Source organism: Aotus nancymaae, unplaced genomic scaffold (assembly GCF_030222135.1).
Source record: "Aotus nancymaae isolate 86718 unplaced genomic scaffold, 86718_ANA_hifiasm-v0.15.2.pri h1tg000033l, whole genome shotgun sequence".
NCBI lineage: Eukaryota > Metazoa > Chordata > Mammalia > Primates > Aotidae > Aotus > Aotus nancymaae.
In genome coordinates this window covers 44753474-44770039 of record NW_026988447.1, presented here as the reverse complement: position 1 = coordinate 44770039, position 16566 = coordinate 44753474, and the positions used below count along the sequence as shown (strand labels likewise).

At 37.3% G+C, this 16566-nt stretch overlaps 1 protein-coding gene and 1 long non-coding RNA gene across 2 annotated transcripts in view; one reads left to right on the top strand and one right to left on the bottom strand.

Annotated features, from left to right (window-relative positions):
* Positions 1–15031, bottom strand: part of BBS7 (Bardet-Biedl syndrome 7) — a 50138-nt gene extending 35107 nt beyond the window's left edge. The window contains exons 1-5 of the mRNA XM_012473064.2: positions 14824–15031; positions 12593–12658; positions 6087–6149; positions 3326–3501; positions 750–936 (exon numbers count right to left, since the gene is read on the bottom strand). Coding sequence (XP_012328487.1) covers positions 750–936; positions 3326–3501; positions 6087–6149; positions 12593–12658; positions 14824–14859 — 528 coding nt within the window. The 5' untranslated portion in view covers positions 14860–15031. The remainder of the gene's footprint in view (positions 1–749; positions 937–3325; positions 3502–6086; positions 6150–12592; positions 12659–14823) is intronic.
* A 156-nt stretch (positions 15032–15187) lies between these two features.
* The window catches only part of LOC135277794 (uncharacterized), a 45013-nt gene continuing 43634 nt past the window's right edge, over positions 15188–16566 (top strand). Inside the window, exon 1 of the long non-coding RNA XR_010345385.1 lies at positions 15188–15405. This is a non-coding gene — a long non-coding RNA (uncharacterized LOC135277794). The remainder of the gene's footprint in view (positions 15406–16566) is intronic.

Here is a 16566-nt window from a genome sequence, read left to right as displayed (position 1 = left end):
CCTCTTTCTGATCCAATTCATCTACCTGTTACATGCTATTTACATTTAAACATTATTTTAAGCATCCTATAGAGTGTGTGTGTGTATGTGTGTGCATTTTATTGAAAGCCACTCTCAAAAAGATATAGTGGTAACTATTATTACTCATAACAATGACCTGAAGCAGTTGTTTTAGCCAATCGTGGTTTTTACCAGAAATAAAAGGACATCAAAATGATTTTTCCTTCTATCACTCATTCCCTTATCCAACAAATATTTACTAAGCACTTATTCCATATACTGCCATACATGCTGGATAAACTCAAATTATATAACACCCTCTCCCCAACCCAATTTCTTCTTTTAATTTAATTTTTTGGGGAAGGGGAAGGTGATGGAAGAAAAAAACAAAACAAAAAGGCAGGTAAAGGTACTCTGTAGTCAAAGTACTCCATTCTGATAATAGCTCATAAATTGTGCATAGTGAAGCAAAAAATATCCTTTTTCTTCCAAATATCCTTCTCTAAAAATGCAAAAGATCCACCTGACAGGCTTACTAAAAAAAAAAAAAAAAAAAGAAAGAAAAAAAAAAACCCACATTTGACTCAAGTTAAAAAAAAATTGTCAAGTTATTTAAAAATTGTTTCCAGATATTTTATATAAGCACTTAAAACAGTAACCACTACAGTAATTTATCTCAAGTACATAATGTTCACCAATATTCTTTCACGTAAATTATAAAAAATTAGAAAAATACAAATAACAGCAACCTGTAAAACTCTGAGAACTCTGTCCTGGCAGGCCAATACAGGTGTGATTCGAGATAATCTTTCCACTGGAAGGCAGATGACGTCATTGATTTTATCCCCAGAGAGGTAATAATGTTGGTCTTTGCAGTCACAATAATGGTTATAGATGTAACTTGCACTGAGAAAGAGGTCTGAGCCAGATATGTGCCTGAGAACATTAAAATAGTAATTTTAAAAAATAAGCACAGGTACTGAATTTTTTTCAGAGATAAAATCAAAACAATCTATACAGTTTACTAACATTTTATTACAGAATTAGAGAACACAGTTTTTAAAACTTTCTCCTACCTAATTTCTAGTCTTTTTGGTACAACACTGTTTTCTATTTTGAACGCTGAAAATGAGGATGTTAAGGCCTCAGGCTTCTCAATAAAAACTGAGCTCAGAAAAATGGAAAACAAAGACAAGATAATGATAATTTAATTGCCTATGTCCAAAGACAATTAATATGTCAAAAAATGACTTCTTTGTGTACTATGTGCCAAGCACTATCTTAAGTGATTTTTATGTATTAGATCAATTAATCATAACTCTATAAAACAGGGACCATTATTATTCCTTTTTACAGGTGAATAATAAAATGTTGAATAACTTGCTGAATGGCACCTAATTATTAAATAGTAGATTAGATTGCAACTCAGTTTTTTTGCTCTAGAGTTAGCTTTCTTACTACCACACTAAATTGCCTGAAAAAGTCTGTTTTAAGTGACTTTACTCAAACAAAATGATAAACAGCTGAGAAAAAAAATTTCCTTAGAACTTTATCTTGAAAGAAGAAATGAAAATAAGTTCATTTCAAATTACACTGAAGAAAATTTAGATAACAGTCATAACTATGTTCTAATTCTTAGACTGAATCAAGTTTTCACTTAGGTGAGCTAAAATTTTTTGACAAAAATTATATATGTGTGATATATTTTTCACTTCTAGATTGCTATTACCATATTTATCATAAAGAGGGTAATTTCATTTGAATGTTTCACATATTCCTCTACCTCCAAGTTCTATTTAAAATTTTTTATATTAAAATTATTCTCTGAAGAGCTTATCCTATAACAATCTTCACTTATTTTCTCTTCTTCAGTTATTAAGTGGCCTCACTTTGTGGCTCTGCATATGATTGAATAGTCCTCTAATATTTTTATTAACTTCATGATATTCTCTATGTTTTTCAAAATTTTTAATTCCATTTTGAAACCAATCTGTATTACATTTGCATTATATTGGCCAAAGTACTATTTAACAATCACTATTGTTGACATGAGTGGTGACACATGGCAGCATTAAGCAGGAAAGGATGCATGGTGACTAATGTTAAGTGGTCAGTTTCCTTACTGAATATCTTCAAGTTATAACTTTTGTTTTCCCATAAAATATTATAAATGTGAGGATTCAGACAATCAATTTCCAAAAATTGAGTGAAGAACTTTTTTTTAATTTTTTTCTTTTTTTTTTTCACCCAAATTAAAAGGATTTTCCCAGCACAGAGTAAAGAACCTTTCTATCCCATCTTTGCTACTCTAGTCAAAACATTTAAGAAACCACTTAAAGAGACTATTGCTGGGTAATTCCTTATCCTTCTCACACTACTATCTATATACCTGTCTGAATGTAGAGTTATGCTACTAACATATTACTTTTAGTATTTCACAATTATCATTGGCCATGTCTATCTACAAGTGTATTTTAAAAGTGTTACTATTTTTGTTAAATCACTTGAAATTACATATTTCCCCTTATCATTGTTTACTTGTTACCTAATTTCACCAAGCCAACGTTTTACATCGCAAACATCAGGAGATGTGCTGTGCATTATACAGAACTCTGGACTGAATAGTAGTTTCCAACTTAAGAGTCTGGCTAATTATATAACTTGACTGTACTAGATTCAAATAAAGAACTTAAAAAATAAAAATAAAACCTACTCCTGGTTACTCTGATTTAGCAGGTATGAGGTAGGACAAGGAATTGTTTAATGTCCCACGGGATTCTCCTAAGCAGCAAATTTAAGAAACAGTGAATTAGATGAATTTTAAAGCCCTTTTCAGCTCCCTGTGATTCAAAAACTAATATATGAATTGCAAAATTTCACATATCAGGAAGCCATTAAGGGAGTTATATTTCACTTACCTAATACAACTTAAATTATACCCTATTGATAGTCACTGACTTTGAAAGCCAGCCTTTTAACATAATAATGCTACCTGAAAACCAGATCTACCAAAAATAGATAAGGAACATAAAGCTAAATAGCTAGAGATTTCTTTTCAATTTTTTTTCCATACCTTGATCATGAATCAAAACTGAACAAGTAGTCAAAATGATTGTATAAATAGTATAAAGTTCTTAAAAAAAAAAAATTCAACCCATTGAATACTGGTTGTACGTCAAATTTAGTTTCTGACTAATAAAATATCTTTAGTTAATTTTATTTTCCAGAAAGCCTATTAAGACATGATGCTCAATCAGTTGCCTTACCTCTATCCAAAATATTATAAATAAGTATGTAAAAATACAAAAGAGAACAATAGACATACATAGCTTTAATGCTTTCAGTGAGGTTTGTTTCAAAAGAGAGAAACTGTTTTCCTCTTTTTGTGAAGCCTCTAATCTCAGATGCTGCAGCAATAAAAATTTTTTCCTGAGGTGTGTTGAGAACTCCTCCCAGTTCCAGCCTTGCAATCTTCTGTCCAGGTAGAGTCTTGAACACTGCCTGAAAAAAGTCGTTCAGGAAAAAAGTACACAAATTATTTTATTGTGAGCACTTTCCTTTACCATAGAAAATGTTATGATTTTAAATTTGCAAAATATTATAGTTCCACTATATAGAAATAATTTTAGATAGTAATCTATTTACTTTAGTAGGTCTTCAGGTTTTTTGCTATACTTAACTTTTAAATATATATTCCCACACATATTTGAATGATGTCATTGAAATCTAAATCCTTGCAATTCAAAGTACAGTTCACTAAGCAGCAATGTTAGCATCACTAAATTTATTTAAAATGCAGACTCTAAGGCCCAACTCCAGATCAACTGAATGAACCTCTGTATTTTAACAAGATTCCCCAGCTGGTTCCTGTGCATATTGAAGTTTGAGAAGCACTGGCTTACACAATACTCCTAATGAACAGGGAAGTCCCATTTGGCAAATTCTTTTTTTTTTTTTTTTTTTTTTTTTTGAGACGGAGTCTCGCTCTTGTTACCCAGGCTGGAGTGCAATGGCGCGATCTCGGCTCACCGCAACCTCCGCCTCCTGGGTTCAGGCAATTCTCCTGCCTCAGCCTCCTGAGTAGCTGGGATTACAGGCACGCGCCACCGTGCCCAGCTAATTTTTTTGTATTAATAGAGACGGGGTTTCACAATGTTGACCAGGATGGTCTCGATCTCTCGACCTCGTGATCCACCCGCCTCGGCCTCCCAAAGTGCTGGGATTACAGGCTTGAGCCACCGCGCCCGGCCTTGGCAAATTCTTTTTTTAATTTTTTTAAATTTTACTTTAGGTTCTGGGGTACATGTGCAGGTCATGCAGGGTTGTTGCATAGGTGCATACTATGTCCTGCATTTCTCCCCATGTTAATCTTTCCCACCCTTCCTACCCCTGACTGTCCCTCCCCAGCACCCCCCAACTGCCCCCAGTGTGTGCTGCTCCTCTCCCTGAGTCCACGTGTTCTCATTGTTCAATACCTGCCTATGAGTGAGAACACGCGGTGTTTGGTTTTCTGTTCTTGTGTCAGTTTGCTGAGAATGAAGGTTTCCACATTCATCCAAGTCCCTACAAAGGACACGAACTCATTGTTTTTATGGCTGCATAGTATTCCATGGTGTATATGTGCTACATTTTCTTTGTCCAATCTATCATCAATGGGCATTTGGGTTGGTTCCAGGTCTTTGCTATTGTAAATAGGGCTGCAATGAACATGTGTGTGTGTGTGTCTTTATAGTAGAATTCTTTAATGAGGTTCAATGAACATGTTTAACACTTCAATAATTCTCTTTTAAAACTAATCTTTCCTGACTTCTTTACAATTTTTATACAATGGCGCTATCTCAGCTCACCGCAACCTCTGCCTCCTGGGTTCAAGCAATTGTCCTGCCTCAGTCTCCTGAGTAGCTGGGATTACAGGCACGCGCCACCATGCCCATCTAATTTTTTGTATTTTTAGTAGAGACGGGGTTTCATCATGTTGACCAGGATGGTCTTGATCTCTTGACCTTGTGATCCACCCGCCTTGGCCTCCCAAAGTGCTGGGATTACAGGCGTGAGCTACCGCGCCCGGCCTACAATTTTTGTAAATTTTCATAGTAAAGGACTATAGAAATTACTGAAAATGTTAATGTATGACTTAATACCTATAATCACATATCTATTTAACTGAAAACAATATTCATTTCATTAATTTTTTCATGGTTATTTTCCATTTTATTATTTGCACCTCCACTTCCGCCCCATGACTTTATACACAGAGAATAAGTTATCTGGGAGAATATAAATAATGGAAACACTGGGTTTCTGGTGGTTGTTACTCTCTTCATCTTTTTGCTAATTCCATGTAATATATAACAAATACCAGAATTCACACTTAAGACTTATTCCTAAATTATGACCTGTAAATATGATAATGCAATAATAATAACTTCCTTGATTAGGTTAAATTAAGTGGAAAAGGTTGTGGGTTAGTTGCTTCCATGATTACATTATGCTATATAAGATTCTTTTCTAGCAGACTAGAGAAATTTCCTGATGGCTTTGAAGAATTAGATTACCATGTTGTGAGAATGACTGTGAGGACCACACAGCAAGAAACTGTAGAGGCCCCAAGGAACTGAGAGCAGCCCCTGTCTTACAGATGGCAGAAGTGAGGACCTCAGTCCTATAATAGCAAAGAACTGAGTTCTGCAAACAACCACATGAGCTTGGAATAAGACCTCACACTCTAGAAAGAAACACAGTTCAGCTGACACCTAAATTGCAGCCAAGTGAAACCTTGAGCACAAACCTCTGTGCCACAGAAACTGTTAAATAATAAATGTGTGTTGTGTTAAGCACCTAAATTTGAGGTCATATATTACACAGCATAGAAAAGTAATCCACCACCACAGGATGCTGAAGGTGCCTTACAACTAGCTAGCAAGTAATTTTTGTGCTGCCTGCAGACTCATACCTCATATAACTACTTCCCTCAGAACCCATTTTCCATTATCTGTATTTTAGGAAATGTTTAACCTAGTATTATTCAATAAGTAGTGCAATCTCTCTTAGTAAACCACTGTTCCTCTTCAAAAAGCTATACTTACCACTGCTTCTCCTTTCTTCATGCCAAAGCACATAATTACCCCATCATGATCTCCAATAACCACCTGTAACAGATTGAAGAGAATCTAAAATTACTATTATTAATATTATGGCCTAATAATTATGTACAGGGAAAGCAAGAGTCTTAAAATACAAATATTGACTTAACAGAGATCAGAAAATCTAGGAAAGAAACCGCCACACAAAAAAAAAATCCTCAAAAGAACAAGAAAGAGCCCAAAGAGAAGGATATGGAGTCACTGGAAAAGTAACTGGCCATATATTTTGTTCCTACAATGTTAATAGGACAACACAATATGTTTTGTTTTGTTTTAACTTTTATTGTAGGTTCTGGGAGTCCACATGCAGGCTGTTAACAAAGGTATGCTGTTGAACAACAGAATTATGGACAGAAATGCCCACAAAGTAATTTTTCTTTGTAATTGAAACATAAGAACATTTTTTTTTTTTTTTTTTTTTATTGCATTTTAGGTTTTGGGGTACATGTGAAAAACATGCAAGGTTGTTGCTTAGGTGCATACGTGGCAGTGTGATTTGCTGCCTTCCTCCCCTTCACCCATATCTGGCATTTCTCCCCATGCTATCCCTCCCCAATTCCCCACCCCCCCGCTGTCCCCCCCACTCCCCCACAACAGACCCCCATGTATAGTGCTCCCCTCCCTGTGTCCATGTGTTCTCCTTGTTCAACACCCGCCTATGAGTGAGAACATGTGGTGTTTGATTTTGTGTTCTTGTGTCAGTTTGCTGAGAATGATGGTTTCCAGGTTCATCCATGTCCCTACAAAGGACGCGAACTCCTCGTTTTTAATGGCTGCATAATATTCCATGGTGTATATGTGCCACATTTTTCCTGTCCAGTCTATCATCGATGGGCATTTGGGTTGGTTCCAGGTCTTTGCTATTGTAAACTGTGCTGCAATGAACATTCGTGTGCATGTGTCCTTATAGTAGAACGATTTATAATCCTTTGGATATATGCCCAGTAATGGGATTGCTGGGTCAAATGGAATTTCTATTTCTAGGTCCTTGAGGAATCGCCACACTGTTTTCCACAATGGTTGAACTAATTTACACTCCCACCAACAGTGTAAAAGTGTTCCTATTTCTCCACATCCTCTCCAGCATCTGTTGTCTCCAGATTTTTTAATGATTGCCATTCTAACTGGTGTGAGATGGTATCTCAATGTAGTTTTGATTTGCATTTCTCTAATGGCCAGTGATGATGAGCATTTTTTCATATGCTTGTTGGCCTCATGTATGTCTTCTTTTGTAAAGTATCTGTTCATGTCCTTCGCCCACTTTTGAATGGGCTTGTTTGTTTTTTTCTTGTAAATCTTTTTTAGCTCGTTGTAAATTCTGGATATCAGCCCTTTGTCAGATGGGTAGGCTGCAAAAATTTTTTCCCATTCTGTTGGTTGCCGATTCACTCTATTGACTGTTTCTTTTGCTGTGCAGAAGCTGTGGAGTTTGATTAGGTCCCATTTGTCTATTTTGGCTTTTGTTGCCAATGCTTTTGGTGTTTTGGTCATGAAGTCCTTGCCTACTCCTATGTCCTGAATGGTTTTGCCTAGGTTTCCTTCTAGTGTTTTTATGGTGTTAGGTCTTACGTTTAAGTCTTTAATCCATCTGGAGTCAATTTTAGTGTAAGGTGTCAGGAAGGGGTCCATTTTCTGCTTTCTGCATATGGCTAGCCAGTTTTCCCAACACCACTTACTGAACAGGGAATCCTTTCCCCATTGCTTGTTTTTATCAGGTTTGTCAAAGATCAGGTGGTTGTAGATATGTTGTGTTGCCTCCGATGCCTCTGTTCTGTTCCATTGGTCTATATCTCTGTTTTGGTACCAGTACCATGCTGTTTTGATTACTGTAGCCTTGTAGTAGAGTTTGAGAACATTTTAAGATTAACTTTAAAAACAGATTATCAAATAAGGTTATGACTGACATTTTAAATAATTTTTAAAACCTTTTTAAAAGAAAAATTTTATTTTATTTTTTTCAGAGGCAGGGTTTCACCATGTTGGCCAGGCTGGTTTCAAACTCCTGACCTCAAGTGATCTACCTGCCTCAACCTCCCAAAGTGCTGGGATTACAGGCGTGAACCACTGCACCTGGCCGAAAAATTTTAATGTATGAAAATGTACAAAATATTATAATGAATTATCATGTGCCCATCACCTAGTTTCAACAATTATCAACATGTAGACAATGAATTATTTTGAAATAAATATAGAGGGACATTTTAACACTTCCTCAAAAGTAGATATCAAACAACCTTGGACCAGTACTTGTTCATGGCCTGTTGGGTACCTGGCCATACAGCAGGAGGTCGGCAGTGGGCCAGGGATCATTTACAGACTGAGCTCCACCTCCTAACAGATCAGCAACGTCATTAGATTCTCGTAGGAGCACAAACCCTACTGTGAACTGCATGTGGTTGCATACTCCTTATGAGAATCTAACTAATGCTTGATTATCTGAGATGGAACACAGTTTCATCCCAAAACAATCCCAGCCCCACTTGTGGAAAAAGTGTCCCACAAAACTGGTCCCTGGTGCCAAAAATGTTTGGGACCACTGGTTTAAAAAACTACTTAACACGTTTAGGCATAGTATCAAAGAGAAAGAGTCACAATCAACTGGAAAAGTTATTTAAATATCCCTCCTTATTTTCAACTATGTATCTGTGTAAGTTAGATCTTCAAATATTTCAACCAAAACAACATATCACAACAGATTGCAGTAAACAAATATAAAAATCTATATGTGTTTGCTTATGCCAGACATTAAACGAGTTGCAAAAAGTGTAACATAACGACACTACACTCGCTATATTCTTTTCTGTTTTGAAAACAATAGTTACATTTCATAAAGATGTGTTATTTATGTAAACATGTAATAAGTTTATTCTTTTTTAAATGAAATAAATAGTTTAAGCATTTCTCAGTTTTCACTTTAATAAAGTATTGATACATACAACTTACATAAACAAATGTTCTTTGGGATCCCCAATCATTTAATTGTGTAAAGGGGTGCTGAGAACAAATAATCTAGTAGAATTAATAAAATAAATGACAATCAGAAATCTATTGGTTTATCTTTTTTATTCATTTAATTTTATTTTTTAATTGACAAATAACAATTGTACATATTCAAGGAGTACATAGCAATGTTTCAATACATATATACCGATCACTTTGGTATAATTAGCATATCCATCATCTAAAATATTGATCATTTCTTCTGTTGGGATCACTCAATATCTTCTTTTTAGCTATTTGAAACTATATACTGTTAACTATAGTCATCCTATAGTGGAATAGACTACTTGAGCTTATTCTTCCTATCTAGCTATAATTTTATATACTTTAATAAATATCACCCTATCCCTCCCTTCCCTCTACTCTTTGCAGACTGTAGTATCCTCTGTCCTACTTTTTACTTCCCTCTACTCTTTGCAGACTGTAGTATCCTCTGTCCTACTTTTTACTTTAATGTGACCAACATTTTTTTTAGCCTCCAGATATGAATGAGAACATGTGGTGTTCAACTTTCTGCTCCTGGCTTATTTCACTTAACATAATGTCTTCCAGTTCCATCCATGTTACTGCAAATGACAGGATTTCATTCTTCTTTTTTCTTTTTTTTTTTTTTTAGATGGAGTTTCAAAACCTGTTGCCCAGGCTGTGGCAACGATGTAATATTGGCTCACTACAACCTCAGCCTCGCGGGTTCAAGCGATTCTCCTGCCTCAGCCCCTCAAGTGGCTGGAATTACAGATGTCTGCCACCATGCCCACTTAAATTTTATATTTTTAGTACAGATGGGGTTTCGCCATGTTGGCCAGGCTGGTCTCAAACTGCTGACCTCAGATGATCGGCCCGCCTCAGCCTCCCAAACGGTTGGGATTACAGGTGTGATCCCTGGCCAGGATTTCACTCTTATTTATTGCTGAATAGTATTTCATTGTGTGTGTGTGTGTGTGTGTGTGTGTATACATATATATGTATATATATACACATACACACCACTTTTTTTATACATTCATCTGTTGTTAAACATCCGCATTGATTCTGTATCTTGGCAATTATGAACAGTGCTGCAATAAAACATGGGGGCAAAGTTGTCTTTTTGACATGATGATTTCCTTTCCTTTTGGTAAATTCTCAGTGGTGGGGTTGCTGGATCATATTGTAGCCCTATTTGTAGTTTTTGAAAAATCCTACATACTGTTCTCTATAGTGGCTGTACTAGTTTACATTTCCACCAACGGCATATAAGAGTTTCCTTTCTCCACATTCTTGCCATTATTTTTTTTGTTTGTTTTCTTGTCTTTTTTATAATAGCCATTCTAACTGGGGTAAGATGATACCTCATTGTGGTTTGATTTACATTTTCCTGATTAATGATGTTAAGTATTTTTTCATATTTTTTGTCCATTTGTATGTATTCTTTTGAGAAATGTCTGTTTAGATCATTTGCCCACTTTTTAATCAGATTGCTTGTTTGTTTGCTATTGGTATGTTTGAGTTCCTTGTATATTCTGGATATTAATTCCTTGTTGGATGAGTAGTTCGCAAATATTTAAAATCCCATTCTATAGGTTGTCTTTTCATTCTTGTTGATTGTTTCCTTTCCTGTGTAGAAGCTTTTTGGTTTGATATGATCCCATTTGTTTATTTTTGCTTTTGATGTCTCACTCATTAAATATTTTCCCAGACCAATGTCCTAAAGCAATTCCTTTTTGTTTTCTTCTAGTAATTTTATCACTTCAGGTCTAACATTTAGGTCTTTTTTTTGATACGACGTCTCACTCTGCCACCCAGGCTGGAGTGCAGTGGCGTGATCTCAGCTCCCTGGAACCTCTGCCTCCCAGGTTCAAGTGATTCTCCTGCCTCAGCCTCCTGAGTAGCTGGGATTACAGGTGCCTGCCACCATGACCAGCTAATTTTTTGTACTTTTAGTAGAGATGGGGTTTCACCATGTTGGCCAGGCTGGTCTTAAACTCGTGACCTCTAGTGATCCACTTGCCTCGGCCTCCCAAAGTGCAGGGATTATAGGCATGAGTCACCACGTCTGGCCACATTTAGGTTTTTGATCCATTTTGTGTTCATTTTTATACAAGGTGAGAGGTGGGAGTCTTGGTTTCATCCTTCTGCATATGAATATCCAGTTTATCCAAAACCATTTATTGAAGATTCTGTCCTTTCCCCATGGGTGTTCTTGGCTCTTTTGTCAAAAATCAGTTGGTTGTAGATATGTGGATTAATTTCTGAGTTCTCTATTCTGCTTCATGTTCTATGTGTCTGTTTTTATGCCAATATCAAGCTGTTTGGGTTACTACAGCTTTGTAGTATATTTTGAACTCTGGTAGTGTAATACCCCAGCTTTGTTCTTTTTGCTCAGGATTGCTTTGGCCATTTGGGGTCTTTGTGGTTCCATACAAATTTCAAGATTGTTTTTTCTTTCTGTGAAGAATGTCATTGGTATTTTGAAAGAGATTGCATTAAATCTGTAGATTGCTTTGGGTGGTACTCTCATTTTAACAATATTAATTCTTCTAATCCATGAACATGGGATGATGTTTTTCCATTTGTTTGTATCCTCTTTAATTTCTTTCATAAGTGTTTTATAGTTTTCCTTGTAGAGGTCTTTTATTTCCTTGGTTAATTTATTCCTAAGTATTTTATCTTTTACCTATTATGATTGGGATTGTGTTCTTGGTTTCTTTTTCAGCGATTTTGTTGTGTATAGAAACACTACTAATTTTTATACATTAATTTTGCATCCTGCAACTTTACTGGATTCGTCAGTTCTAGGAATTTTTTGATAAAGTCTTTAGGTTTTTACATATATAGGATTATGTCATCTGCAAACAGAGATATTTTCACTTTCCTTTCCAATCTGGGTAATTTATTTCTTTTTTTTATATAATTGCTCTGGCTAGGACTTCTAGTACTATGTGGAATTGCTGATTCATCTTGCTAAAATGTTGATATATCAGAATAAAATATTTTTTCCAGCTATTAAAATACTTGGCTAGTCTACTAAGAAACCATATGGTTTTGTGAAAATCACAGGATCGATATTTATATAAACATAATCAATACTGTTAATTAAATATAAAGTTCAACATCAAAATATTTAATGACTTTAAAATAGAGAACATTTAAAGAGAGCACTTTCTTGATATCTTATTCTGCTTTATATTTCTTTGTTCATATACACATCTAATACACAGAAAAAAATGGAGTATGGTTTTTAAGTCTGCTTACACTATTTACTAATGGTATATAATAATTTTAATGTCCAAGAAAATTATTGTCTATAAATATCCCTTGGTATTCCAATCTCTGTTCAAATTTTAAAAAACAATCATTTCCATTTTAAAATTAGCATTTTTAAGAGAATAACTTAATAATAAAGGAAATAGGAGCCTCTCCTCTGTCAGTGCTAGGGAATAGTAGAGAAATCAGAATCTGTACAGTACCTTTTGTGTAGCTCTGTGTCTGGAGGCAGGAAGTAGCTTCATAGTCTTCTGAGATGTTACTCCCACCTAAAGAAAAACACCAGCCACCTAATGAATTTAATTTGAAGTTATTACAGAGATTAAAATGATCAGCAGATTTAGGTTACAGTGAACCTTTTTGTTAAACTGAAATTAGTGATATAACTATTATTATCAGTAATTAACTTATTTTCTAATGAAATATGTCACATTGGTCAGAATACATATAGGAAACAACCAAAATAGTAAAATTTATCCTATAAAGTTGTCAAGCCAAAAATAGTTGTGTAAGATGACTGGCAAGATGCTTTATTAAAAAATATCTCTAGAAGCCTCTTTTCCAACTGCATACAGTTGTTCTGCAAAGTGATTCAAGATCTTTGAAAATAGATTATAGTTATTAAAAATGCAACATAAGACCACATGCAGTGGCTCATGCCTATAATCTCAGCACTTTGGGAGGCCAAGGTGGGAGGATCACTTGAGCCCAGGGTTTCAATACCATCTAGGCAACACAGGGAGACTCTGTCTCTACAAAAAATAATAAACTGGCTAGGCACGGTGGTACATGCCTGTAGGCCTAGCTACTTGGAAGGCTGAGGCAGGAGGATAACTTGAATCCAGGAATTTGAGGCTGTAGTGAGTCGTGATCATGCCACGGTACTCCAGACTGGCTGGGTGACAGTGCAAGACCCTGTCTCAAAAAAAAAAAAAAAAAGCAACATAGAAGATTTCTGCTAAAATACCAAACATGATGATGTCCATGATATCCAATCTAACGGGTGAAAAAGATTATTTTGCAAAAAAATACAAAAGATGAAAACAGCAAGGAACTGTTACGCTGGTGTATTGTTAGGAGAGGAGGATGGGACCAATGGAAGAGAAATTGGTGAAAACAACAGATCATGATAAAACGTTCATATAGTATAAATGACTTTATTCTGCATTCCAGAAAATTGTATTAAAGTAATCTGCTTAGATTTGTATTTTTGAAGCATCAGTCTAGCAAATGATGTGAAGAATGGCTTGGAGGGAGATGAAGCTGGAGTTCAGAAGCCCAATCTGGAGGCTACTTCAATTATTCAAGCAAGAGAAGATGAGAACCCAAATGAGGGTCACAGAGATAGAAGATATGGGGCAGATTCAAGAGATATTTGGGAGTTAAAAGCAGCAAGATGTGGTGACCAGTTGGATATAGAAGATATTAAGGTGGGAAGTACTTAGCATAAACCCCTAGAAAATTGACTCAGCAAACATTTGTACCATTAGCTAAAATGAGATGATCAAAAAAAGATGAGGAGGAATTGGGGTAAGAAAGAATTTTAGGGCTGAAAGAAATTCTGAAAGGCAATGTGGTGTAACAAAAATAACACCAGTTCTGGAGTCCGAGACTTTGATTCAAACAGCAACTCCCTAGTATGCTAAATTCTTAGAATAAACTGGATGCACATTAAACTGTTGTCATTGTTTTTTGTTTGTTTTTTCCTTTCGAGACTGTCTCACTCTGTTGCCCAGGCTGGAGTGCAGTGGCGTGATCTCGGCTCACTGCAGCCTCCGCCTCCTGAGTTCAAGCGATTCTCCTGCCTCAGCCTCCAGAATAGCTGGGATTACAGGCACACACCACCACGCCCGGCTAATCTTTGTATTTTTTATGGAGACGAGGTTTAACCATGTTGGCCAGGCTGGTCTCGAAATGCTGACCTCTTGTGATCCGCCCGCCTACGCCTCCCAAAGTGCTGGGATTACAGGCGTGAGCCACTGCCCCGGGCCTGGTTTTCATTGCTTTTATTATGATCTGCCTGGTGCGGTCCAGCTCACAGTAAGAAACAAACAAGTGCCACGTGCTCGGGAAAAGGGGCCGGGAGATGGAGATTCAGGAGATAGAGGCCTTCAGGCAGCCGCGGCTGAGGAGAAGGAGAAGGGTCCCGGGGGAATCCGGGATCAGACTGTGTCAGCACATTCAGAGTATCTCAGGTACCGGCAGGAGCCGCACTGCGGATGCCTGCGCCGCTTTTTCCCAGTCTCCGCGGACCGTCACAGACAAACGGGAGCTGCCCAAAGGCGGGGCGCTGGGAGGGCAGCACCCAACCCGGCTCCTTAGACTCCGCACCCGCTCCTGGCGACCCAGACTTTCCTCGGTGGAAGGAAGGAATCCTCTCTGGGAGGGAGCTGGGCTTGTCCAGCGCGGCGCCCGCCCCATCCCTTGGGTTTACCTGTAAATAATCCACTCGGTTTAAAATCAGATCCATGATGACTACGTGGAAGGGACAGGCAGCGCCGGACAAGAACAGGAGGGACAGAGGCTTTGGGCCCGCAGGCCTCCGACCTAGTCAGAAAGTCGCCGGCACCCACTCAGAGGCCAACCCAAGCAACCGCGCCCACGTCCTGGGCAGCACAGGCTGGACTACAGGGTAGCGGCCTCCGGCGTGACGTCAGTACGCTGCTGCGAGAGGCTCCTGGACGAAGATGAAGGCTCGCCCCTTTCCAGAAGCACCGCCCACTGACTGCGTGTTCCAATCAGAGGCGGGGAGGAACCAAGGACGCGGGGTACCGTAGATCCAGGGCGGTTTCCACAGAGACCTCAGACGCAGGCTTGGCTCCAGCCTCACGGTTGCTCAGAGCTAATCCGCGGCTTCTTTACTCATCGCTGTAGAAGAAACTAGTTAAGCCTCGGTAGATTCTGACCGATTTCACTCCGACCCTGGAAAGGGCAGCAGTTCTCAAACTTTTGGCCTTAGGACTCCTTTACAAAACTCTTAAAAACCATTGAGGACCACAAAGACCATTTGCTTTTGGTGGGTTTTCTCTCATTTTTAATTTTTTAAAATTTCAGTAGTTTTGGGGGTACAGGTAGGTTTTGGTTACATGGATGAGTTCTTGAGTGGCAAATTCCGAGATATTAGTGCACCCGTCGTCACCCAGCAGTGTACACTGTACACAACATGTAGTCTTGTATCCCTCATGCGCCTCCCAATCTCCTTCCCACCTGGAGTCCCTAGAGCCCATTACATCACTCTGTAAGTTTTTGCATCCTCATAACTTAGCCCTCACTTATAAGTGAGAACATGCAGTATTGGGTTTTCTATTCCTGAGTTATTTCACTTAGAAGAATGGCCTCTAGCTCCATCCAAGTTGCTGCCAAAAGACATTATTTCTTTACTTTTTATGGCTGAGTATTATTCCATGGTGTATATATACTACATTTTCTTTATCTACTCGTTAGTCAATGGTCAATGGGCGCTTAGGTTGGTTCCATATCTTCGCAATTGCGAATTGTGCTGCTATAAATATGCGTCTTTTTTCATATGACTTCTTTTTCTTTGGGTAGATACCCAATAGTGGAATCGCTGGATTGAATGGTATCTCCCCCTTCATTTATTTATAATAATAATTTATAATAATTTATAATTTATACTGTTTTCCAGAATGGTGGTATTAATTTACATCTCCCAGCAGTGTAAAAGTGTTCCCTTTTCACCATATCCGTGCCAACATCTATTTTTTCTGACTTTTTAATAATGGCCATTCTTGCAGGAGTAAGGTGGTATCTCATTGTGGTTTTAATTTGCATTTCCCTAGTGATGTAGTGATGTTGAGTATTTTTTCATATTTGTTAGTTATTTGTGTATCTTCTTTTGAGAAATGTCCTTTGACCACTTTTTGATGGGATTATTTGGTTTTTCCTCACTGAGTTGTTTGAGTTCCTTGTAGATTCTGGATACAAGTCCTTTATCAGATGCATAGTTTGCAAATATTTTCTCGTACTCTGTGGGCTATTTACTCTGCTGATGATTTTTTTTGCCTTGGCACAAGCTTTTTAATTTAATTAGGTCTCATTTATTTATTTCTGTTTTTGTTGCATTTAGCTAATGTCCAAAAGAGTTTTTCCAATGTTATCTTCTAAAATCTTTATGGTTTCAGGTCTTAGATTTAAGTCTTTGATTCATCTTGAGTTG